Here is a 25844-nt window from a genome sequence, read left to right as displayed (position 1 = left end):
CCTCGCCTAGAGAAACTTATGATCTAGCTGGGTCCACATATAGAAATGACAGACTATGGAAGGCTAAGGCCAGGGAGAGAATCCCTGGGCTGAACTGAGCCACCTGGTCATCTCACAACTAATTCTCAGAAGAAACTGCTGCAGAGACAATAAGAGGAGGAGAAAGCAGAAGCTCCTATTTGGGGTCTGGAGCTACGTCGATTTTGGGCTTCATTCTGGCATCTGATTTCTGTAGCTAGTGAGCTCCTGGTCATTTCCTCACCGGCCTCTCAGCTTCAAGGCTTCATCAAATCTCTTCTCTTCCATGGCCTTGGTCACGTCTTTGGTCTGAGGGAGAAGCACAGCAACAGTCAGACTCTAGCAGCGCTGGATTCCCATCCCACACTGAGACCCTGCTCATCTCTGGGCTTGTGACTGGATCCTGCCCATCCTGTACCCCACCTTTTCTATGCCCCCCAAACTTTCTTAGAAGAAGTATCTTTGTTTTTCCTTAATTTTCTGAGTAATGAGCAGCAAAAGAAAAGGGCTGGTTCTATGCTCTATTTATTCGAAGATGGGCAGAGTGGAGGAGTACACACAGATAAGATAGCATCCTCCTCCATTCCACACCCAGGGCCCCAGCCTCAGAGTAGCCTCTAAACTAATGACTAAATAAAACGATCCTGCAGATAACCAGTTAGGAGGAAAGGCTGATCCCTGCCATGTGCTTCCCAACTACTGCTTTCTGCTCTGCGAGCCACAGCTTCAGCTCGGGGCTTTTAGAGATACGGTTCCAGGCAAGGCTGGAGCCTGTCTGGGCTGTAGGTCATTAGGACTCCTAAGTCTCAGAGAGAAGCAGCCAGGAGACGGAGAGCCAGCCCTGAGAATCAACCGGACACCTGAGCTTCCAGCCGCAGCATCTGCCCTGTGGTATCAGAGGAACAATTCCTCCGTAACTAGAGCCACCACTTCCTGAGCACTCAGCATCTTCCAGACCATTTGCATGTCTTCTCTCCAGTCCTTATACTCACCCTCGAGGTGAGTGTTTCTTAGTAACCTCATATTGGTTCAGAGAAACATGTTCAAGGGAGAAATCAGAGAGAGGGATAAGCTACCCAGCCAGACCTCAGTAGTATTCCCCTGCTTTTAATAAGTTTGGAGAGAGACTGCATGGGTCTCATTACTAGGCAGGATGCAGAGTTTCGCATCTTCTTTAGCGACATCTGGAGGATGGGAAAACTGAGGCTTAGGTAGAGCGGTGACAGCTCCTGCACAAAGCCCATCGTCTGCCTTCCCCGCACGCCTCTCCCTGTGCTGCGCCACCTCTCCACCTGCCCCCGCCCTGGGAGCCTCGGCAGCTCCTCTCTTTCCCCATTAGCTCAGAGACGGGTTGGGGATGGCAAGAAGGCAGGCGGGGGTCGGACTCACCACCTGGACACACTCCATGAGGGGCAGGCGCACAGCCTGGTTACCAGAGAGGCTCACCACACAGGCTGGGGTGTCCGGGGTCCCCTCCAAGAGTGCCATCACTGCTTCCACACCCATCCTGCTGCCCTGCAGGGAGCAAAGACAGTCTGGTTCAAGCCTCCCCATCTAGTCTTGGCCTAGAGAACCCGGGCATTCAAGGCCCTTTCCAAATCACGAGTTGAGTTCCGCATTTAAGGACTGTGGCCAAGAACTCACTGGGCTTTACCTCCTGACCCAGATTTTGTCTAAAGCTTGATGACTCTTCATCCTTTTGCCACCTGAACCCCAAGGATTCTACCTGGTTCCAGAGAAACATATCCACTATAGTAATCAAGGGGATTACTGGGGCTGAATAGTATTCCCTTCCTGATGAAAGTAGGATAAGAGGGTACAAACTGAGTATCTGAGGTTAGATCTTAATACTTTCACTCATGCTCAAAGCTCTAAGATATCAGACCTTAGGGGAGCATATCGTTTCCCAACATTTTCTGCAACAAAAGAGAACTCTTGAGCACATGGGAATGGGTCAAGGGCCACTGCAGTCCAGAGTCTGGTAGCAGGGTGGCATGAGCAACGGTTGAAGCCCCTGTGCTGGTGAAGCACTGTCCTGCCGGGAAAGGACAGCAGGTTGAGGGTTCTATGGTGAGGACCCCAGAGCCCCATGACTTACCAGGATTCTGTCAAAGGCCGACGGTGTCCCGCCCCGCTGCACATGCCCCAAGACGGTGACCCGGGTATCATATCCCAGACGCTTGACCACCAGCTGAAGGGATCAAGGGAGGGGCAGAGAGAGATACAGAGTCAAGGACCTAGACCTAAAGTCAAGGTCCCTAAACAAGCAGGGACCTAGATAAACCAAGGATGACTTAGCCTCTTATCTTGTAATGATTCCTAGGTGGGAGGAAACCAGGGGGCAGGAAAGCTGGGGAGAGACATGCAGGACTCAGGGGAGACTCAGAAACCACCAGGCAGTGGGGCCAGGATGGGTAAGGCGTCAAGGCCTCTCTGGCTCCTTTCATACTAACATTTTTGATGTCTTCTGAGCTGATTGGTTTCCCGTTTCTGTCAATCGCACCCTCAGCCACAATGATGATGTTGAGACGAGAACCACGGTTCCTGGTCTGGTCAAGAACAAAGGAAAAAATGGTCAGTGTTATGAAACTGCTGGACAGGAAAGGGATCAGCAGCAGAGCAGGGCGAGGGGTTTCAAAGGGCGAAATAAGGCGCCGGTACCTCGCTGAGCCGGCGACACAGGTGCTCCTCCCAGTCATCATCTGGCGGACACTCAGGAATAAACACCCAGTCGGCCCCACAGGACAGAGAGGTGACAAGGGCCAGGTATCTGAGACAAGAGCCAGAAGCGTCGCGCCAGGAGCTACGCTCCACCAACAGCCTCTCCCGTTCCTGACAAGGCCTAGTCCCATAGCCACTGAAAGGTCTGAGGAGCCCGTTTCATTCTTGGGGCGAGGGGAAGAGCCCCACTGGTTCCGCTAATCAGCGGGATTCTGTCCCTGAAGAGCCCCTCTATCCATGCTCACCTGCCACAGCGGCTCCCCATCTCAGAGCGCTGTCTGCTTTTTCACACGCGCATGTGTGGGATGTAAGGGAGGCTGGGTGGAGACGGGGAAAGGCAGCTACCCCAAGAGGAGTGTGTACACCTCCAATCTGCCACCACTGGGAGGCCTCCCTGGACTCCCCGGGGAAGAGGAAAGGGCTATTGCCTGGTCCATGGCATAAACGAGTCAAGGTGGGGGATCTTACCCACAGTGCCGGCCCATCACTTCTAACACAAACGTCCTCTGGTGGCTGTAAGAGACAGACATAGGGCTTGCACAGTCCAAGCGGCCCTACGGCCAGGACCAAGCCCCCACCCACACTGAGGCCAAGGAACCTCTCGGCAAGATGCATTTACGCCGTGGGCTTTCTAGCAGGTCTCCTGAGACACTTGGAAGACGCAGGGTAAACACTTTAGCCACAGGGTGTCCCAGGCCTGAGAAAACACCACAGAAAAAGGTGACAGTACTGAGGCTCTGTGCCTGGGAAGGAGGGGGCCTGGGAAGGGAAGGAGCGAAGGGAAAAGAATCGGAGGGAGGACTCCACTAACCTTGAATCCTCCAGGACCAACCTGCAGGAGACTGTCACCCACCCCGCCCTCCCGTTCTCCTGCACTGCTTCCCGAGTCCCTGCCCTTCTGAGCAGTGGCGTAATGGCCACTACTATCTCTGTGACACGGTTGGAAAGGTTTGGGGCTCCCTGGATTTGTCTCAGTCTGGAGACAAATCATTTAGACAAATCATTGTTAATCATTTAGGAGACCCCACAGGTATTAAAGACCTCAGAGCGACACATTTGGACAGTGGGTAGATAGTGGCCAGAGGCAAGTCTTATGGCATCTATAGGGCAGTGCAATTCAGTGCTCTAGGGATAATTTTTAGTTAAAAACAATGTTCTGGTCCCAGAAAACTGGTCACTGTAGTCACCATAGCTCAAGCACTTTCATCTTCTCTAGTCCCCAGCTGGTTGGTCTGTCCCAGCACCACCCTCCCACGCCTCCTCCCACTGGGCCCTCACCTCTGAGCGGTAGTGGTGATGGCATCTACAATCTCTATGATCCGGTGCAGGGCAGAGTCAGTGCCAATGGTCATGTCAGTGCCGCAAAAGTCGTTGTCAATTGAGCCAACCAGACCCACAATGTTCAGGTACCTGGACTTTGCAGCCTCCTCCGCTGTGATCTTACCTGACAAGGGGAAGCAAAGCAGGAGGCACTGGGTGAGGTCCCTGGCATGCTAGGGAGCAGGTGACTGGAGAGGAAAGGGGCTGCAGCCAATGGCAGCTGTTGACAATGGCAGATAAAAGAGGGCAAAGACGGCCCTCTGTGTCTGGGCAACAATTTTCTTCCATGGGAGGGAAAGGCGGGTGTGTGTGCCCATACGCAGAAACCACACTCACGAGAGCAACGTCTCACCTGATTTCTGGAGGTCGCTCAACAAGTCACTCCACTCAGAGCGGAAGGTGTCGGCCCCGGTGAGGCTGCCGTCACCCCCAATGACGCACAGGTTGGTGATCCCGCGCTTCACCAGGTTGTGGGCAGCTCGGAGCCGGCCCTCTCGTTCCCGAAAGTCCTTGCACCGGGCGCTTCCAATCACCGTGCCTCCCTTTGGGGAAGAGGTGGGAGTCAGCTCCCCAGGTGACGCGGCCAAATTTGGGCTCAACACGCTAAGATTGCCCTATCCCAACGCTGTGATGGGCTGGCATCACCACGTGGCTCCCTAGGAAGTCCCCTGACATCCTGAACAGTCACTGGCCCCTTCTTTCGTGTGTGTGTGGTTTTAAAGTTTTATCCTTCATGAAAAGGATGAATGAAGTTCACATGAGTTTCAAATTCCGGAGTCACGAATACTGACGTTTAACTCTGTTGTCTGAGGGTACGTGACTGTACAAGCTTAGCCATTAATAGAAGACATGCGAGTCTTGATTGCCTCAGACACGTTTCTACTTCACCTGCCTAACTCCTCTGACTGCATTCAAGATTGTTCACTTTATCTTAATTTTCAGCTTGGTTTGCATGGGCCTACCCAGAGCTCTCCCTGTTTTTAACCTCCTTGTAGTTCACTGAGTTGGTTTTTGTTTTGCTTTGTTCTGTTTCTGGCCCCTTCTAAAGGAAGGCGAGATGGTGCTGGCTGAAGTATCACAGGGTCATTCCCATGTTCTGCTACACTTCTTAGAAGACTGCTAAGATGGGCCCATTCCACTGAAGGCTTTGTCACTGTGACTGTCCTAAAGAGAATTAGGAATACACACGTATCTGTAGGCTTCTGAAATAATCTCCATCTTTCCCATCTTAGACGTGTAAGAAGCAGCAGCAGTGACTTCAACAGGGACAAGGCACCGCTAATCCTTTCCCCTTTGCGCCTGGGGATCTGTGTGCTAGTGGGAGGAGCCACAAGACCCAGGCATTCACAGGAAAAACTGCTCTGAATATGGAAAGCCCTAAATCCCCAGGAGCTTGTAGACACCCCAAGAGAGGAAAGTACACTTAGGGTTTTCACAAATCATATGAACTCCTGGCATCCATGACTTCAGGGGTATTGATGGAGAATCCTGGCTCATTCTCAGACCGCTTTATGAAGGCACCATTGCCTGTATAAAACCTTCACAAAGTGCTGCTCATTAAATTTCTTCCCATGGATTTTTTTTTAGGGGATTGAGGTAAAGAATGAGGATACAAATGTAATGTGCAGATTTTTCAGTAAATCAGAAGATGAGTATAGAATGACGTAGAGAAAGTAGCAAAAAGGGCTGTGGATACATCTTAGATTCATCTTAGATTCTTCTTAGATTCTTCTAAGAAATCATCTTAGATTCTTCTTTAAACTCTAAAACGCTCTCTCGGTTCCTTCCTTCCTTAAAAGGTCTGGTATCAGGTCACCTCATCGCCATCACATGAGGACTGGCAAACTTCAGCTCTACTCTGGCTCTGGCTCCAGTCCTCTGGTGAGGTTATTTTCAGGGCCTGACCTTCCCTGTGAGTAGGACCTGTTACGTGCCAGTTCCTCAAGTCTTGCCTCTGACCTTTCTATAAAGAGCAAAGTGTCCTGTGATCACACCCCCAATCCTCATCCCGCCCCAGGAAACCAGGGTGATGTTTTCAAATGTAAAGAGTAAAGGACAAACATAGCCCCTCTCTGGTCACAGAATCCCTTCTTATCAAACCGCATGGCAGGGAATTCAGGAAACCACGAGCCCCAATCCAAGTAGGGGTGAGACAAGAACAGGACAAACACGGGACAGGAATCCTCTGGAACATACCAGCTGAAGCATCATCGAAACACTCTCCCAGGTGGCTTCCCTGATGTTATCTCCACCATCCACCAGGCCTTGATAACCCTGTGGGGTACATTACACCCATTCAGCCTCTGTTAGGCTTCCCCCAAACCCCCAGGATTAAGACCAAGTCCCTGGGAAGAGGTTCTCTGAGAATCAAGTCACCCATTCCGCCTCCCATTACTGACGCCTGGGTGCTCCTGAGAATAACACAGTCCAAGGAAGGAGACGTCAGCTTTTTCAATACCCTCTTCTAGTTTCTCTCATTCTCTAAACATCAGAATGCTCTTCCTAATATTTGATCTTGATTCCTCTTATTTTTGGTTCATCCCATTTCCTCCCAGGGGAACTAGATGACAGATGGTTTTGATAACCAAAAATGGAGGAAGAAAAGAAGGGTACGTTGGAAGGAGAAAGGGAGATAAATGTGACTTGAAAAGATAAGAGACTATAACGTTTGAGAGAAGAAAGGCAGACAGACCTTATGGAAAGAAGAGTGGATAAAGGATGAGAGGAAAAGGAGAGGAGGGAACCAAAGAGGACTTAGAACCTCAGAAAGTAAGGCAAACTGCAGAAACACAGTGGGACTCTAGGGCTCTGTCCCTCCTAGGGCTCTGTCTCTGGATGTATTGAATTTGCTGTGAAATACTAATGCATTTCACCTTCTCTTGGGGGAAGTAAAGGGAGGACAGAGCTACTTCTTACTTTAAATCAAATAGGCAACACGAGGACCCAGCCTGCAGATCCCTGGGACCCACCGTCATTACTGGAGCCCCGAGTGGGGAGGGGTGACTTGTGAAGACAGGGAACCAAGACTAACCAGACACAGCAACGTAACTGGGAGGTAAGGAAAGAGGGTGGGGAGGGGGAGGAGAAACCAGAGAAAGAATAATGGGGAGCAGAGCAGAGAACCAACCTCATGGACAAAGAAGACACGGGCACCAGTATAGATGCCAACTCGAACCACAGCCCTGACAGCAGCATTCATACCTGCAAGGAGGAAAGTGTCAGAGAGAGGTTATCCTAAGAAACGCAGCCCTGGACTCTAGGATCTGAGACAGTCCTTTTCTAAGGCTTTTCTCTGAATCTAGAATCCTCTCATCCAATTCTTCTGGCCTCACCACTAAAGCTGAATTACTTCATTCAATGTTAATATAGCACAAGTTACCTCCATTCCTCTCCCCTCCCCCCCCAAACCCCATCTTTCCTAAGACCTTTCCTTGCCAGGGCAATCTGGGGGATAATAATCCTGAATGCTTATTGTGGGGCTAGATGCTGCTAGATGCTTGTCGATCGCCAACTCATTTAATCCTATCCACAGCTCTGGAGTTGCCTCCATTCTACAGATTTGGAAACTGAAGTTCAAAGAGGTCGAGGTCACAGAGCTGGGACGAGCTCAGCTTTTAATCCAAATCCTAAATGTCTCAACCAACACTGCTGACCTCCATGCTAATCCCAATGTCTGTACGAGGCTTTTCCTTGCCTTCTGCATTGAATCTAGGTATCCAGCTTGTATAGGCTTTTCAGGACAAAGACATGGCTCTCTGGGCTCAGTGACCTGACCATTCACAAGCTGTTCTTGAGCACAACAATTACTGGCCGGCGGATTCCCCCAGTCTCCACACACACACACACAGCTTTTTAGTGTCATTGAGTTGGTGTATGTTCCAGTGTGCACCACACACTGAGATTCTCTGGCTCCCAAACTACCAGAAGAGGTTGTGACCGAGTGTGCAGACAGAATTTGTGGAGACTCTATGCTCTCCTTCTCCCGCACTGATCTTCTCCTGTGACCCTGTGTGTAACATGTGTATGAGGAACTTACAAATCACACTGCCAATTATTCTGTTTCCACTGGGAGAAACAATTAGGGATGAAACAGAGAGGAGAGCCTTTCCTCCTTTTCCCATGTGAGTACCATCCTTCTCCTAGTAGCTACTCAATGACAAGAACTCTCTCCCAAGAGTATGGGGAGGAGCTGACCTGTCTCAACACACAACACATGGTTGTGAAGACCTCCACAGTAGAAACGATGCCACTGCTTACTGTGCTCAGCACAGCCTCACTGGTGAGACGTTCCTGGGTCTTGATCCTGGCAACCCTGTCTTACCTTGTAATGTGAGGAGGCGATGCTGCGATGGATCAGCTTCCTGTGAACCACTTTAATCACCCTCCCTCAGATACCCCTGTATACATTACACATTTTTTGTTTCAATCTAAAATCTATTCATAGGGTCCTTAACCCTGCCTGGGGAAATATCATATACCAGTGAGCACTAGAGAAGTCAGTAACTGGAAAAGTCTGCAGCAGCAGACTAAAATCCATGACAAACTACTGCATTATCCAAAGCTATCTGGAATGGAATAGAATCAAAAAGACCAGAATGTCTGTTTGGGGGGTTGGTTTGCTTGCAGGCTGACAAAGGTTGGTATTACATGGCGACAAGCTCCAAATTAAATTGAAGGTTCATTCACTTACTGAACAAATATTTATTAAATACCTCTCATGCTCCTGACACTATGTAGGCACTGGGTATGCATCACGGAATGATAGAGAGTCTGGGGATACAAAGATAAAGGACTCAGGAATGGTCCTCAAGACTTGGGAAGAATTATAGTGTTATTCCAAATTGGATCCATATGGAGGGGATTTGTACAAAGTGCAGGGGGGACAAGGAAAAGGAACATCTACGCTGCCAGGAGGAAGCCGGGGAAGGTGATACAGAAAACACAGCATTTGTCCTGAGGCCTAAAGGATAATTTCCTTTCAAATCTTTTTGCTAGGTGGATGAATTTGGGGAGCGTGTTATAGACAGGAGGAATAGCACAAATAAAGGTTGAGGGTCAAGAAATAACCTTAGGAAATTCAGTATTCTAAAGAATGAAATGTAAAATGATGGCGAGATGAAGCTACACAGATGGGCAGGCACCTGTGTGCCCAGCGAGGAAGTCTGGCTTTTATTCTGAAGGCCAGGGCTTGACTGGGGATCCATGGGTGATAGTTTCAGGGAATCCATGAACCCCATGAAACTATATGAAAATCTTTGTGGGCACAGGCATTTCTTTTGGGAGAAGGTCCACAACTTTCATTTGATTCTTTTTTTTTTTTTTTTTTGGCTGCACCGCATGGCATGCGGGATCCTAGTTCCCCGCCGGACCTGGGATCAAACCTGCAGCCCCTTCAGTAGAAGTATGGAGTCTTAACCACTGGACCACCAGGGAAGTCCCTCACTTGATTCTTAAAGGGGTCTGTAACCTTAAAAAAAAGTTGCAAGCAACAGAGAATCTTTGAAGAACTTTGAGAGCGGTGGGACATGATGAGATTTAGGTATCAGAAAGATCACTCTGGCAGCAATGTGAAAGACAGAATGAAAGAGGTGACACTAGGGTTAGATGGCAGCCTAGACAAAAACAATGAGGGCCTAGACTGGGAGAGTGGCATTTAGGACAAAACAGAGATACTGGACAAGAGGTGCCTAGGAAACAGAAGCAACAGGACTTCCATCTAATCGGCCATGTGATTAGATTTCAAGGTGTTGGAGAGGAAGGAGGAGATGTCCTGTGACTGGCTTAGGCCACGGGGAAAACGGTGGTGCAGTTAACTGAGCAGAGGCGGCTTTTGGTTCGGGAAGGTAGGGGTGGGGGTGATATTTATATTTGGATCTGTTGAGTTTGAAGTTCTTGTGGAACATCGATGTGGACTTGGAAGAGACTGTCTCAAGAAAATATGTAAAATTAGAAGGGAAAAGGGCAAGGAATGGAACCCTGAGGAAAACCAACATTGAAGGAATGGGCAGAGAAAGAGGAGTTCCATGATGAAAACTAACACTAACACTAACTAACACTAAACTAAAACTAAAACTAACATGATGAAAACTAACAGGGGTTCCATGATGAAAATTAACTAGCAAGAAAGGCAAGAGGAGAACCAGGACTTAGCAATGTCTTGGAAGCCAAAGGAGACAGTTTCAAGAAGTGGGAACATTGCCAAATGCATCTGATAATTGATCTAAGGTGAGGACGAGAAGGTTGGGCTTGCCAACAAGAGGTCATTGGTGAGCAATGATGTCAAAACTTACCTCATACAGAGTGACGTAAGTCAGAAAGAGAAAAACAGACACTGTATGCTAACACATATATATGGAATCTTAGAAAAGAAAAAAAGAAGGTTCTGAAGAACCTAGGGTCAGGACAGGAATAAAGACGCAGACATAGAGAATGGACTTGAGGACACAGGGAGGGGGAAGGGTAAGCTGGGACGAAGTGAAGAGAGTGGCATGGACATATATACACTACTAAACGTAAAATAGATAGCTAGTGGGAAGCAGCCACATAGCACAGGGAGATCAGCTCCGTGCTTTGTGATGACCTAGCGGGGTGGGATAGGGAGGATGGGAGGGAGACGCAAGAGGGAGGGGATATGGGGATATATGTATATGTATAGCTGATTCACTTTGTTATAAAGCAGAAACTAACACACCATTGTAAAGCAATTATACTCCAATAAAGATGTTAAAAAAAAAAAAAGAAAACTTACTTATGACATCACTAAGGCAAAGCCCCATGAAGTCTAGAAGTCTAATTGAAGGACTTAAACGAATCAAAACAAAAATCTGTAAAGGAAGGGGGCTTCTCAGAAGCTTTAGGAAAAGCCTGTGTGTATGAAAAGGTTAGAGTCAACACAAAGCCATCAGTGCTTTAGGGAAGATGAATAAACTCAAAAAGATCAGAACAGATACGAAACTATTGTTTGTTTATTTATTTTCTAGACTTTCACAAGGCCTATGGAATTCTCTTTCGGATACCTGGAGTCCCGGAGTATATATCTGTAATCTTAAGAAGTAAGGAAAAAACCTTCTGAAACATATAGGCTGGAATGCTGTTTCCTGCTCTGGATGTGAGCAAGAGTAGGGGAGAAAACATTTAAGGAAAACAAATCACTTAAAAGGTTTTAAGTGTAAAGCAAACAACAGATGGTGGACAGGAAATATCCAAATCCATTGGGCAGAAGAGAAATCCCATAAGAAGATTCTCTTTTCTCCTCCCTCTGCCTTCTCACTTCAACCGTTATCAACCTCCAGAGGTCATCCTTCCTGCCTCTGAATTGGATATCTGAGTGTTTCCCTAGAAATCAAGTTTTAGGACCCCTTTTGTGCCTCTGTGCCTGTGTCTCAAACCCCTAGTTCCCTAGAAATCACAGACTGGGCTGTATAGATAGCTTACACTAGAAAGTCCCAGCAATTCTTTTTTTTTTTTTTTTTTTTTTTTTTTTTGCAGTTCGCGGGCCTCTCACTGTTGTGGCCTCTCCTGCTGCGGAGCACAGGCTCCGGACGCGCAGGCTCAGCGGCCATGGCTCACGGGCCCAGCCACTCCGCGGCATGTGGGATCTTCCCGGACCGGGGCACGAACCCGTGTCCCCTGCATCGGGAGGCGGACCCCCAACCACTGCGCCACCAGGGAAGCCCCCCCAGGAATTCTTTGGGCTCTCCTACTTAACATCACTGGCCTCTTCTGGTCCCAGGCCAGTCTTTGGCTGCTCCATGTTGCCCTAAATAACCCTCTATGAGCAGCTGTCTGACTTATTAGAAGCAAGATGAAGGATAAGATTACAGGCACCATCCAGTGGGTACTCTGGGTACAGCCAGGAGGGGCTCTGGAGAGCATCAGACGCACATACTTTGGAGTCTCCAATTACAGCCTGTTGGGAAGAGGCTTTAGGGAGAACTAGGGGTGATGGGCCTCTATGACATGAGATAGAAGAAGAAACAATGTATGACTTGGTCACTACCTTTTTGCTGAAAAGTTTCTTTCTACCCTAACTGAACATTAAATAAGAAATAAAGGACATGAGGAGCAAATGTTTGTTAGATGTGAATTATACTTTCTGATGGACATGCAATTAAAAATTGTAAATCCTACAACAGCAATCCAGAGAGGGAATAGAATCCTCCTCCTATGAACCTTTAAAAATAGGATAAACATGCATTTGGAATGGACTGCCTGTCTGGAGACAGAGGGATAGAGTAGATGACTGCGGTCCTCTCCAGCAGAATATGCCGGTTTCATAAGGCCAAATGTAGCATGGTTTTAAGAGGACTGGACCACTTCTGGGCTGGAAAGGGAGTTAGGATTTGGTATCTAATCAGCCCAGTTTCTGAGTTCAGGATGTCTGATTCCTGGCCACTCTTCTACTTTAAGAGGTTACTAGCCTTGCTAAGTTCAGGGAATGACAGAGCTGAGGCCCCTCTTGATCTTACAGAGCCCAAACTCACTTTCCCATGTGTCCCACAGCCTCTAGGGAAAAACCTTTCTGTGCCCTTTCCCTATGAGAACTAGGGCCCCTCAAACCCATCTCCAGGAAGGTCACTTATGCATTTGAGCTGCTCTCTCAGTTGGGACCTCTCAGCCCTACTTTGAGTTTTCTGTTTTGCTTCCTTCCTCCCTAGAATTCCATCCTCTACCGCTCTCAGTCCCTACTGACATGCACCTGTGATGTTATGGGGATTCACAGTGGGGTGTTTCCCTGGGTACACTGTGCCTGTCACAGAATCCCATAGGCGTCAGTCCAGTTGGGCCCTCCAGAAATGAGCTTATCAATAGCCCCTGCCTCCACAGAAGACGATCCTTCCCTTAAAGTGGGTGATGGGCATCTCTAGAATAAGAGGGTCTCTCTGCTCAGGATCAGAAGCTGAGAGGGCTCTGCTGCTCTTGGACCCACATTAAATCTTAGACCTTTTTTTTTTTTTTTAGCCTCTTTCCCTTTCCAGGAAGCTCTACTTTTTCATAAATGCAGAACTCTGTGTGCTCCATCTGGAGTTTTTAGCAGGCTCTCACTTCCCCTAACCTGACAATCCAATTCCACAGGCCATCCTACCAAGGCTTTAGGATCAACACTCAGAGTTCCTGTTGAAGAACTCATTATTGGCATGGGATTCTTTGCAGGAGAGGAGAGAGAAGCAACAGAAGCCAGGGCAGCAGTGTCTACAGCCTCAAGGAGGGCTCTGCATTCCTAACCTGGCTCCTATTCCTAAACTCAGGCCTCTGTGCCCTCCTTCCTGTTTCCTCATTAGAGCGTTCTCCTGTTCATAATACATATCACAGTTATAAACATTAGTTTAAAATATACTTAAAGTCTCGCTTAACTAATATACTAATAAGAAGGATCATAAGAGCAAAGATGGTGTGTGACTTTTCCACTGATGTAGCCTTAGTGCCTACCATCCTGTTTGGCACACAGCAGATGCTCAACAATTCACTTTTTATTTAATTAGTAATGCATTTATTGCATCATGTACTATTCTAAGCACTTTACTTAAATGAAGAGTTCAGTTTCTTGAAATCTATCTTTTTCATGAACTTTTCCCTGGTTAATCCAACCAACGCCTATCATTTCATTACGTAAGTGGATTCTACTTGGTTAAGACACACTTATTTTTATTTATGTGCCTTACGTAAGAATTCTAGTAATGTATGATATCTTTCCTCATTAAAGTTCCCGAAGGAAATCAACTTCTCCGCAACACACAGGACAGGGCACTATACAAAGTGGGTGCTTGACACAAAGTCTAGGAAAGCCTAGGGAGAGTGGAGCAGAGGGAAGGGGAGGTTAGCTGAGATCCCCTTCTTTCTCTCTTTTTCTCATCACAGTCTCCATGTCCTAGTATCCCTTTCAAAGAAATTCTGCCTCTCTTCAACACATCACAAATTACGATATACAAGAACATACATCAAAGTGGGAAAACAGTAAAAATAAATAAATAATAAATTGAGGAAAAAACACCACATCCCCTATCTGCCACTTCATCTTTCCATATACCTGATATTTCTGACTCCTAGGTTTCTTGGACTCAACCCAGAGACGGTTCTCTCTGGCTTTGCTTTCTGCCCCACCCCCTTGGATATGTACTGATTAACTGCTGCTGTTCCATCTGTTCAAGGGTTAAAGGAATGGAAGGGGAAGAAAGGCCAGAGAATGACAGAATGACGCAGAAGTGTGCCTAGTAGAAGGAACTGTGCTGTAAGAGTGAGGCACCTAACCCTGGACAGTGCAGGAGCTCTGCAGACATCAGAACTGGTACCTGAAGATTCACTAGGGCCCACCAAATACCAATGCCAAATCTCCTCCTTTCCCCATCATTTCCAACGTACTTGAAGTGAATCCACCTACCGCCCCCTCAACAATTTTCTCTCTTTAGTCTATTTCTTTCCAATGTTGCTTGAGAAAACACCAGTTTTCTAGGTACCAAAGGACCAAATGGTCCCAAATCTTCAGAGAAACTTGGAAAGATGATTTATGGAGACTTAAGTAAATAAAAGTGGAGCAAATGAAATCCAAAAGCACTTGTGGACTTAGACCTGACAGAGTTTTAGGGAAGCCCAAGGTTCCAGTGTGAATCTACAGCAGGAGGATCTTCAGGAGGATAGTTCTGTTCTACAGGCTAGGGAAGTGAGGAAACTCAAGGCAGCCTCCAAGCCACGGCTTTCGTCTCCCCCCAAGCTGGGCCCTCCTCCTTACCTTGGGCATCGCCACCGGAGGTTAACACGGCGATGGCTTTGCCAGCCCCCAGGGTTTTGGCTGCATGGTGCTCTTCATGGGTCATGATCCACTCTAGAATTCAAGAGAATGGCCAGTTAAGACACAGCGGGATCAAGGTGCTATGAGCTCAGGGGATGATGGCTCTGTTAGACTGGCTACAGCCACCTCAGTCAGGCTCTCCCGCTGCACTGAGTCTGAGCTTTGCAGCCTGGGATCTTTGGACTTCCTCCAGAAGAGAGCCACACCCCACAGAGTGACAAGCTGAAATGTCACAGAAATCAAGCCCAAGACTGCAAAAGTACTCGCTAATCCCTCCCACCCCAATTGGAGCCTATTTGGAGAATGAGCTAAGGTCAAGGAGAAGGGTGGGTAACTGAACAGAAATGAGAAAGGAAAAAGTTAAGTTAGCCTCAAAGATTCCTCCCTTTTAAAGAAGGGAAGGGCTGTTGCAGCGGATAGGAATCAGATGAGGCTTGGGGCACTGAAAACTAGCAAAGTGGAAGCAGAAAAGCAAGGGCAGGGTGGGTTATGGTGAAGATTAGGGTCGGGTGTGATGGAATTGGGCTAAGCTAGAACAGGAGTTTGAGGTATAGAGGCACAGTGGAGCTCGGGCAAAATTATGGTTCAGGCTCAGGAATGGTTAGGGACTTGCTCTGGCTTTTCCCATCCCTCTCAGGGTCTCTGCCTCCTAACCATCTCTTGATCCTTTATCTTCAGGCCTTGTTCCTCACACTAAATACTATCAAATGGGAAAAGTAACACAAAATCACTGCCACATATACACAGATATGTACACGTGACATGTGAACACCTTCATATTTTTGTCTTTAGGGCTTCTCTCTCTCAAAGGAAAACAAAAGACCTACTTTTGTATCCATAAAAATGCCAATGGAATCATCACTCTCCCAGTTATCTGGGCTAAAATCTGTTATTTTTAAAATTTATCTCCTCTTTACTCTCAGAATCAAAACGGTTACCAAACCCTATTATTCTTCCTTCTTATTATCTTCCCTTATCCTTCTCTTCCTTTCTGTCCTCACTGCCTCTTTCCACCTGAATTGCTTATTACAATAGCTGGTCTCCCTCTGCTTGTGCTTCCCTTCTCCACTCTATTTGAGACACAAAATAAACCTCCATGGGAAGGTCATAGGCCCCTGAGGCCTCGGTGGAGGGAGGATTCATTCACACCAACAGGAGCTGATGACCTTTAAATACAGCTCATGTTTCTGCTGTGAACCCAGGGCAATCAGGGTAGCTGCTGATAAAGACATAGGTCACATCCACATACAGATCCACACACATGCCAATAAAATACATGCAATGAGACACTCATGAAGAAAAACATACAGAAACACACATAGTGCTGTTAACAAACACAGATTCACAGACATGCTACATATAATCAGTGCTGACAGATAAACCCAAACTTTTTGGGTCGGCATTCAAACTTCCATGATCTAACTCTTGCCTAGAGTTTCAACCTTTGCTCCCATGAATTCTCTGCTCCGTTATCACCTGAACATTTCTTTGTTCCTCCCCACTTTGTGCCTGTGCACACTGCATCACTTGTCCGGAAGGCCACCCTGGTTCTTTCCACAGATCAATATCCTACTCCATTATTTAAGGCCCGTCCTAGTCACATCCCTGTTAAACCTATTAAGCCCTCACTGATTACCACAGGTCAAGGAGGGCTTCTTTCTGGACCTCCTCTAATCACATATTGTCTGAAACCAGATCATTCACTTAGCACTTAATTACTACTTTATGTGATAGTTTAATTGCTTCTTACTTACTGGAAAGGTTGGACTAGATAAGGAGTCAGCAAACTGCAGCCCATGGGCCAAATCAAGCCCTTCTAATGTTTTTGTATGGCAGCAAACTAAGAAAAGTCTTTACATTTTAAGTGGTGGAAAAAACAATTCCATGACATGTGAAAATTATATGAACTCCAGATTTCAGTGCTCATGCCACTCACATTCTTTTGCATATTATCTATGGCTGCTTTTGTGCAGAAGAGATTATTGTGACAGAGACCTGATAGCCTGCAAAGCCTAAAACATTTACTATCTGGCCTTTAACAGAAAAAGTTTGCGGACACCTGGACTAATGATTGCTAAAGTCATTTCCCCAACTAGACTGAAAACTCCTTGGGGGGGGGGGGCGGGTGGATCATGTTCATTTTTTAAACTCTCCCACGGCCTACCATAGCCTAAAGAAGTCTATGCACATAAGAACAGGAGTTCAATAAACTCTTATCGAAAGCACTAGTGAACTGACAAACAACAGGAAATGCACACAAATATAGAAAAATTTTAAAATATGCTTGGATACAGATGTACTTCTATATTCCCTTACTTCTAACACATACAGATACAAATAGGACCTAAGAAAGAAGATAGTGACAAACAGTGAGAGGAATACAAACACACATAGATAGAAACACTCTCCTATTTAACCAGAGTGTTCCTGTGCAAATTTCTGCAGTTCTCAAAAAAAAGAAAGACTAAGTGGTTGCAAATAGGAAGGCAAAATTTTGGAAAGAAGAGAACAAAACATGTGAGTACTATGCTGATCCCTTTTTCCCTGAGTTTTTTTCTTCTCAGCCACTCTGGGAGCTCATCACTGGCAGAAACCCATACAGGGATCTTCCACCCACAGAGGCTTCAGTGAGGGAGAGAATTCATCATAAACGGGGAAGGTTAGGAGTGCGGACCGGCAAAATACAGCTCAAATTCTTCTTCTGCACCTCTATGTTATAGAAGCACCAGTCACAGATATGCAAGCGGATTCATGAATAAACAGATCAACAGTGACACACGTAGAAACAGATATGTTAAAACCTATATATAAAATCACAGGTGCGGAGATAAGCACGCGGGAGGGAGAAATACTGGAGTGGCAGCATTCTAGGTGCACTGATTTGAACTGGACGAGTGCCAGGGTAGGAGTCGGGCGGCCGAGGGCCACTAGGTCCGAATACCACCCACCCATCCGTGATTTCCAGGCAAAGGGGCAGTGCGTGCAAGCCGAGCGAAGGGGCTAGGATTCTTCACCCATCCCCCGCCTCAGCTCCTTCTTCTGATGCTATGCCACCTCTTTTTTTCCCTTCTGCTCCTTTCTGTTCTCCCCACCGCCTCCTCCCAGCACGTTCATTCCCACCTCGCTCTCAGCTTTCCCCCTCGCTCTTTACCCAAGGGCCCCTCTTGCCTTACAGTCTTAGCTCTCCTCCGCCCGGTCTTCCTTGCAGATTGTCCTTGGGGAAGGGGGGAGGGGAGCTTGGCGAACACGGGGAGGAGCCAGGTGGAGGCAACAGGGGAGGGGAAAGAGGAGAGCCTTTCCAGCCTCCACTAAGCTGATGCTGGCCCGGAGGCTCCGCCTCCTCCTGGTCGCTTTTCTCCTCCCCTTCCCCCTCCCGCTAAGAACACAGCTCAAATGTGACACCGGCTTAGTCTCTTCACTCCGCAGAGGGTTCTGGAGTCCCCGCATCTATCTCGGGAGCCATCAGCTCCTGTGTACAGTGGGAATCAGAATTTATTTAGTTGCTTCCCTTGTTGTCATCAGAGACACTTTTTTTCCGAGCGGGGGCTGCCTGAGACTCCTTGCATTCAAACATCCTCCGCAGCCAATAATAAGCCTCCCTCTCTGGCCCTATCCATTGTCTCCCACCTCTATCACTCTTTGAACAAACATTTATTGCAAGTCTGTGTGCCAGGTTTTGTATTAGGTTCTGAGAGATGAAAAGACAAGTGAAACAGAATCCCTGCCCTTGAGGAACATTGATCACTGGTATTTTCTATGGAGGGACCTCAAAAACTCCTTTTACATTTACGTACCTTTCTCAGAGAAAATACGGAGAAGCTACCTAGGAATGAGAGTACTAAGAGGCAAGACCCCTGCCCTGATAGCCTCATTCTGAAGACTGCACTAGAAGCGGGTGCAGGATTCTGATAGTGAACCAAGCATATCTGTTGGGCTACAAAGCAAACAGAATCCATTCTGGGAACATAGGTCCAATACTACCACAGCAAGAGGTGCAACCTTTACTCAGATCCTCTTTACTCTTTCCACTGCTCCACCCATGCCTTGTTTCAATGCCTCTCCACAGTCATCTCTCATCTCCTTGCTGTTTCTACTGCCCTTCCTCTTGCTTTCTTTCGTCTCTGCACCTGCACATTCTACAAACAATAAGAATGCAAGTGACTAGGAGATAAAACCATGTGACTACACAAAATTAACTTTTGTACTGCAAATGATACCATCAAGAAAGTGAAAAGACGGGGCTTCCCTGGTGGCGCAGTGGTTAAGAATCTGCCTGCCAATGCAGGGGACACGGGTTTGAGCCCTGGTCCGGGAAGATCCCACATGCCGCGGAGCAACTAAGCCCGTGCGCCACAACAACTGAAGCCCGCGCACCTAGAGCCCGTGCTCCACAACAAGAGAAGCTACCGCAATGAGAAGGCCGCACACCGCAACGAAGAGTAGCCCCCGCTCGCTGCAACTAGAGAAAGCCCACGCGCAGCAAAGAAAACCCAACACAGCCAAAAATAAAAACAAACAAATAAATAAATTTATTTTTAAAAAAAAAGAAAGTGAAAAGACAACCCATGGAATGGGAGAAAATATTTGCAAATCATATATCTGATAAAGGACCAGGTATCGAGAATATGTAACTCTGGCAACCCAACAATAAAAAGATAACCGAATTTAAAACTGGACAAAAGATCTGAACAGATACCTCACCAAAGAAGACAGAAGATGGCAAATAAGCATATAAAATGATGCTCAACATCATATATCATTAGGAACCACAAATTAAAACAGAGACACCACTACAATCTATTAGAATGAAAAAAAAAAAACTGACAATACCAAATACTGACAAGAATGTGGAGCAACAAAGAACTCTCATTCTTTGTTGGTGCAAATGCAAAATGGTACAGTCACTTTAAAAGATAGTTTTGCAGTTTCTTACAAAGCTAAATATAGTATTACCATATGATCCAGCAATCACACTCCTAAATATTTACACAAATGAGTTGAAAACTATATCCATACAAAAACCTGCACATGAGTGTTTACAGCAGCTTTCATAAGTGCCAGAAACTGGAAGTGACCAAAATGCCCCTCAAAAGGTGAATGGATAATCAAACTGTGGTACATCCATACTGTGGAATATTGCAATTAAAAAAAAAAAATGACCCGTCAAGCCAAGAAAAGACATGGAGGAAGCTTAAATACAAACTTAGTGAAATAAGCCAGTCTGAAAAGGCTACGTATGTATGATTCCAACTATATGACATTCTGGAAAAAGTGAAACTATAAAGACAGTGAAAAGATCAATGGTTGCCAAGGGCTTGGAGTAGAGATGGAGCAACAGATAGGCAGAACACAAGGGATTTTTAGGGCAGTGAAACGATTCTGTGTGATGCTCTAATGGAGGATACATGACATTATGTATCTGTCAAAAGTTACAGAACTGTACCAACACAAAGAGTAAACCCTAGTGTAAACTATGGACTTTAATCAATTATAATGTATCAATATTGGTTCAACAATTGTAACAAATATGCCACACCACTGCAAGATGTTAATAATAGGGGAAACCGAGGAGAAAACAGAGAGGATATATGGAAACTCTCTGTGCAATCTGCTCAATTTTCTGTAAGCCTAAAACTTCTCTAACAAATAAAGTCTATTAATTTCAAAAATATATTCTGTTCAATGAAATATCAAATAAAATTGTGATATTAAAAAAATGGGCAACGGTTTGAATAGACATTTATCTAAAGAAAATATACAAATAACCAATAAGTACATAAAAGGCACTTTCTTTTTTTGAAGATTATTATTAATTCAATTTCTTTAATACATATAGGCATATTCAAATCATCTGTTTCTCCTTGTGTGAATTTTGGCAGATTGTGTCTTTCAAGGGATTGGTCTTTTCCATCTAGGTTATCAAATTTGTAGGCATAGAGTTGTTCATAGTATTCCTGTATTATACTTTTAATTTCCATGGGATCTGTAGTGATGTCCCTGCTTTCATTTTGGGTATTAGTAATCTGTGTCCTCTTTCTTTTCTTCTTAGTTACCCTAGCTAGGGATTTATTAACGTTATTGATCTTTTCAAAGAACCAGCTTTTGGTTTCATTAATTTTCTCTGTTGATTTCTTGTTTTCAATTTTATTGACTTCTGCTCTAATTCTTTTGGGTTTTTTTTCCTGCTTACTTTGGATTTAATTTACTCTTCACCTATAGTTTCCCAAGATGGAAACATAGGGAACTATAAGAGATTTAGATCATCTTCTTTTCTGATATATATATCCAAGGCTATAAATTTCCCTCTAAGCACTGCTTTCTCTGTATCCAACAAATTTTAATAATTTGTGTTTTTCATTTAGTTCAAAATATATTTAAATTCCCTTGAGATTTTTTCTTTGACTCATGCGTTATTTAGAAGGATGTTGTTTAATCTCCAAGTATTGGGGGATTTTCCAGTTATCTTTCTGTTATTGATTTCTAGTTTAGTTCCACTGTGGTCTGAAACCAGCCATTGTATAATTTCTGTTCTTTTAAATTAGTTAAGATGTTTTTTATAGCCCAGAATGTGGTCTAGCTTGGTAAATATGTTATCATGTATGTATGAATGTATGAATGAATATGTATGGGTGAATCATGTGACCCTGAGAAAAATTTATATTTGGCTGTTGTTGGATGAATTGTTTTTTACGCTTTTTTCCTGGTAATTGATTTCTAATCTCATAGCATTGTGGTCGGAAAAGATGCTTGATACGATTCCAATTTTCTTAAATTTACCAAGGCTTGATTTGTGACCCAAGATGTGATCTATCCTGGAGAATGTTCCGTGTACACTTGAGAAGAAACTGTAATCTGCTGTTCTTGGATGGAATGTCCTATAAATATCAGTTAAATCTATCTGGTCTATTTTGTCATTTAAAGCTTGTGTTTCCTTATTAATTTTCTGTCTGGATGATCTGTCCATTGGTTAAAGTCTCCCACTATTATTGTGTTACTGTCAATTTCCTCTTTTAAAGCTGTTAGCATTTGCCTTATGTATTGATGTGCTCCTATGTTGGTGCATATATATTTATAATTGTTATATCTCCTTCTTGGATTGATCCCTTGATCATTATGTAGTGGCCTTCCTTGTCTCTTGTAACATTCTTTATTTTAAAGTCTATTTTATCTGATATAATTATTACTCCAGATTTCTTTTGATTTCCATTTGCATTTTCTATCCCCTCACTTTCAGTCTGTATGGGTCCCTAGGTCTTCAGTGGGTCTCTTGTAGACAGCATATATAAAGGTCTTGTTTTTGTATCCATTCAGTAAGCCTGTGTCTTTTGGTTGGAGCATTTAATCCATTCACATTTAAGGTAATTATCGATATGTATGTTCCTATTACCATTTTCTTAATTGTTTTGGGTTGGTTTTTGTAGGTCCTTTTCTTCTCTTGTGTTTACCACTTAGAGAAGTTCCTTTAGCATTTGTCGTAGAGATGGTTTGGTGGTGCTGAATTCTGTTAGCTTTTGGTTGCCTGTAACGTTTTTGATTTCTCCGTTGAATCTGAATGAGACCCTTGCCGGGTAGAGTAATCTTGGTTGTAGGTTCTTCCCTTTCATCACTTTAAATATATCGTGCCACTGCCTTCTGGCTTGTAGAGTTTCTGCTGAGAAATCAGCTGTTAACCTTATGGGAGTTCCCTTGTATTTTTCCCTTGTTGCTTTTAATAATTTTTGTCTTTAATTTTTGTCAATTTGATTACTATGTGTCTCAGAGTGTTTCTCCTTGGGTTTATCCTGCCTGGGACTCTCTGCGCTTCCTGGACTTGGGTGGCTATTTCCCTTCCCATGTTAGGGAAGTTTTCGACTATAAGCTCTTCAAATATTTTCTCGGGTCCTTTCTCTCTCTCTTCTCCTTCTGGGACCCCTATGATGCGAATGTTGGTGTGTTTAATGTTGTCCCAGAGGTCTCTTTGGCTGTTTTCTTTTTTTTTTCTTTATTCTGTTCCACGGCAGTGAATTCCACCATTCTGCCTTCCAGGTCACTTATCCGTTCTTCTGCCTCAGTTATTCTGCTATTGATTCCTTCTAGTGTATTTTTCATTTCAGTTATTGTATTGTTCATCTCTGTTTGTTTGTTCTTTAATTCTTCTAGGTGTTTGTTCTTTAATTCTTCTAGGTCCTTGTTACACATTTATTGCATCTTCTCGATCTTTGCCTCCATTCTTTTTCCGAGGTCCTGGATCATCTTCCCTGTCATTATTCTGAATTCTTTTTCTGGAAGGTTGCCTATCTCCACTACATTTAGTTGTTTTTCTGGGGTTTTATCTTGTTCCTTCATCTGGTACATAGTCCTCTGCCTTTTCATTTTATCTGTCTTTCTGTGAATGTGGTTTTTGTTCCATAGGCTGCAGGATTGTAGTTCTTGCTTCTGCTGTCTGCCCTCTGGTGGATGAGGCTATCTCAGAGGCTTGTGCAAGCTTCCTGATGGGAGGGACTGGTGGTGTGTTGCTCTGGTGGGCAAAGCTCAGTAGAACTTTAATCTGCTTGTCTGCTAATGGGTGGGGCTGAGTTCCCTCCCTGTTGGTTGTTTGGCCTGAGGCAACCCAGCACTGGAGGCTATAGGCTTTTTTGGTGGGGCTATCCAGGAGGGCTCATGCCAAGGAATATTTCCAAGAAATTCTGCTGCCAGTGTCCCTGTCCCCACGGTGAGCCACAGCCACCCCACCCCCCATCTCTGCAGGAGACCCCCCCAACCCTACCAGGTAGGTCTAGTTCAGTCTCCTGCGGGGGTCACTGCTCCTTCCCCCTGGGTCCTGGTGCACACACTACTTTGTGTGTGCCCTCCAAGAATGGAGTCTCTGTTTCCCCCAGTCCTGTTGAAGTCCTGCAATCAAATACCTCTAGACTTCAAAGTCTGATTCTCTGGGAATTCCTCTTCCTGTTGCCAGACCCCCAGGTTGGGAAGCCTGATGTTGTGCTCAGAACATTTACTCCAGTGGTGGACTTCTGTGGTATAATTGTTGTCCAGTTTGTGAGTCATTCACCCAGCGGTTATGGGATTTGATTTTATTGTGACTGTGCTCCTCCTACCATCTCATTGTGGCTTCTCCTTTGTCTTTGGATGTGGGGTATCTTTTTTGGTGAGTCCCAGTGTCTTCCTATCAACTGTTCAGCAGTTAGTTGTGATTCTGGTGTCTCGTAAGAGGGTGTGAGTGCATGTCCTCTATTCCGCCATCTCGGACCAATCTTTGGATGAATTGTTGATGTCAGTAATATTCAGTTCATTGATGGCATTGAGTTTAACTATGTCTGTACTTATTTTCTGTATGCTACGTCTGTCCACTCCTGAAAGATGCTGAAGTCTCCATTTCTGATAGTCAATTCATCTATTTCTCCTTTTAGTTCTATCAGTTTTTGCCTCATGTAGTTTGATGCTGTGTGTTAGGCACATAGACATTAAGAATTATTATATCTTCTTGGAGAATTGAGCCCTTTATCATTATGTAATGCCCTTTTTCAACCCTGGTAACTCTTTGAAGTCTGCTCTGTCTAAAATTAAAATTATCCTGCTTTCTTTGATTAGTGTTAGCATGGGATATTTTTCTCCATCCATTTACTTTTTATCTATAGATATCTTTATATTTAAAGTGGGTTTTTTTGTAGATAACACATAGATGGCTCATGTTTTCAGATCAACTCTGACAATCTGTCTTTTAATTGGTACATTTAGACCACTGACATTCAAAATGAGTATTGGATTAATATCTACCATATTCATTACCATTTTCTATTTGTTGTCCTGTTCTTTGTTCCTATTTTTGTCTTCCACTCTTTTTCTGCCTTTTGTAGTTTTACCTCAGTATTTTATGTGACTATTTTCTCTCCTTTCTTAGCATATCTTATCACTTCTTTTAGTGGTTGCCCTAGAGTTTGCAATATACATTTGCAACTAATTCAAGTTTCAAATAATACTATTTCTGAAGATTTCCATCTCTCTGCTTACATTGCTTGTCTGTCCTTGCATGCTATCTATTTTATCCATTAGAACCCTTAGCACATTAATCATAGGTGTTCAAAATTTCTGGTCTGATAATTCCAACATCACTGCCACGTTTGGTTCTGATGTTTGCTCTGTCTCTTCAAATTGTGTTTTTTTGCCTTTTTATATGCCTTATAACTTTTTCTTGGCAGCCAGACATGACATACTAGATAAAAGAAAATGGACTTGAGGATATGGGGAGGGGGAAGGGTGAGCTGTGACAGGGCGAGAGAGAGTCATGGACATGTACACACTAACAAACGTAAGGTAGATAGCTAGTGGGAAGCAGCCGCATGGCACAGGGATATCAGCTCAGTGCTTTGTGACCGCCTGGAGGGGTGGGATAGGGAGGGTGGGAGGGAGGGAGACACAAGAGGGAAGAGATATGGGAACATATGTATATGTATAACTGATTCACTTTGTTATAAAGCAGAAACTAACACACCATTGTAAAGCAATTATACTCCAATAAAGATGTTAAAAAAAAAAAAAAGAAAGTGCTGTAAATAGGCCTTAATGATGTGGTCTTAAATATGGAGGGAGGGAAAGCATACTACAGTCCTACAGTTAGATTTCAGTCTTTTACAGTGCCTATGCCTCTGGACTATGAATTTCACAAGTGTTTCTTGCATTTTTTTCCTCCCTACCCCCCTTAGGTGGGGTAGGACAGCTAGAGTGGGCTGGAGTTGGGTATTTCCCTTCCTCAGGTCAGTTAGACTCTGATAACTTACCCCAGTAAGTTAGGCTCTGGTTAACTAGCTTCTCCTGAAGGCAGGCCTTGTTAAGAAGAATAAAGTACTCTTGTAACAGGCAGGAACAAATCTGACTCCATATTGGATCTATTTCTTTTACTTTAACCTTTGTAGTCTATTCCTTTTGCTACAAGTCAGTCACTAACGGGATGCTGCTTATAAGCTTAAATTATACATAATGGTCCATCTCTGAGAACCCTGCCTCCCATATAATGAACGTT

At 44.9% G+C, this 25844-nt stretch overlaps 1 protein-coding gene across 4 annotated transcripts in view; it reads right to left on the bottom strand.

Moving 5' to 3' along the window:
- Positions 1 to 25844, bottom strand: part of PFKM (phosphofructokinase, muscle) — a 42683-nt gene that overhangs the window by 7503 nt on the left and 9336 nt on the right. For 2 of the 4 annotated variants that reach the window (XM_060024660.1, XM_060024659.1), the window contains 11 exons: positions 14786 to 14878; positions 7187 to 7260; positions 6256 to 6333; positions 4412 to 4601; positions 4018 to 4183; positions 3208 to 3252; positions 2680 to 2788; positions 2472 to 2567; positions 2117 to 2209; positions 1408 to 1533; positions 263 to 327 (listed from right to left, as the gene is read on the bottom strand). In XM_060024660.1, coding sequence (XP_059880643.1) covers positions 263 to 327; positions 1408 to 1533; positions 2117 to 2209; positions 2472 to 2567; positions 2680 to 2788; positions 3208 to 3252; positions 4018 to 4183; positions 4412 to 4601; positions 6256 to 6333; positions 7187 to 7260; positions 14786 to 14870 — 1127 coding nt within the window. In that variant the 5' untranslated portion in view covers positions 14871 to 14878. Of the gene's footprint in view, positions 1 to 262; positions 328 to 1407; positions 1534 to 2116; positions 2210 to 2471; positions 2568 to 2679; positions 2789 to 3207; positions 3253 to 4017; positions 4184 to 4411; positions 4602 to 6255; positions 6334 to 7186; positions 7261 to 14785; positions 14879 to 18013; positions 18078 to 25844 lie in introns of those variants that run through there. The other 2 variants (XM_060024658.1, XM_060024661.1) reach the window with 2 other exon arrangements.

Source organism: Delphinus delphis, chromosome 11 (genome assembly GCF_949987515.2).
Source record: "Delphinus delphis chromosome 11, mDelDel1.2, whole genome shotgun sequence".
Classification (NCBI taxonomy): domain Eukaryota; kingdom Metazoa; phylum Chordata; class Mammalia; order Artiodactyla; family Delphinidae; genus Delphinus; species Delphinus delphis.
Note: the sequence above shows the minus strand (reverse complement) of the source record. Positions and strands in the feature narration are given on the sequence as shown.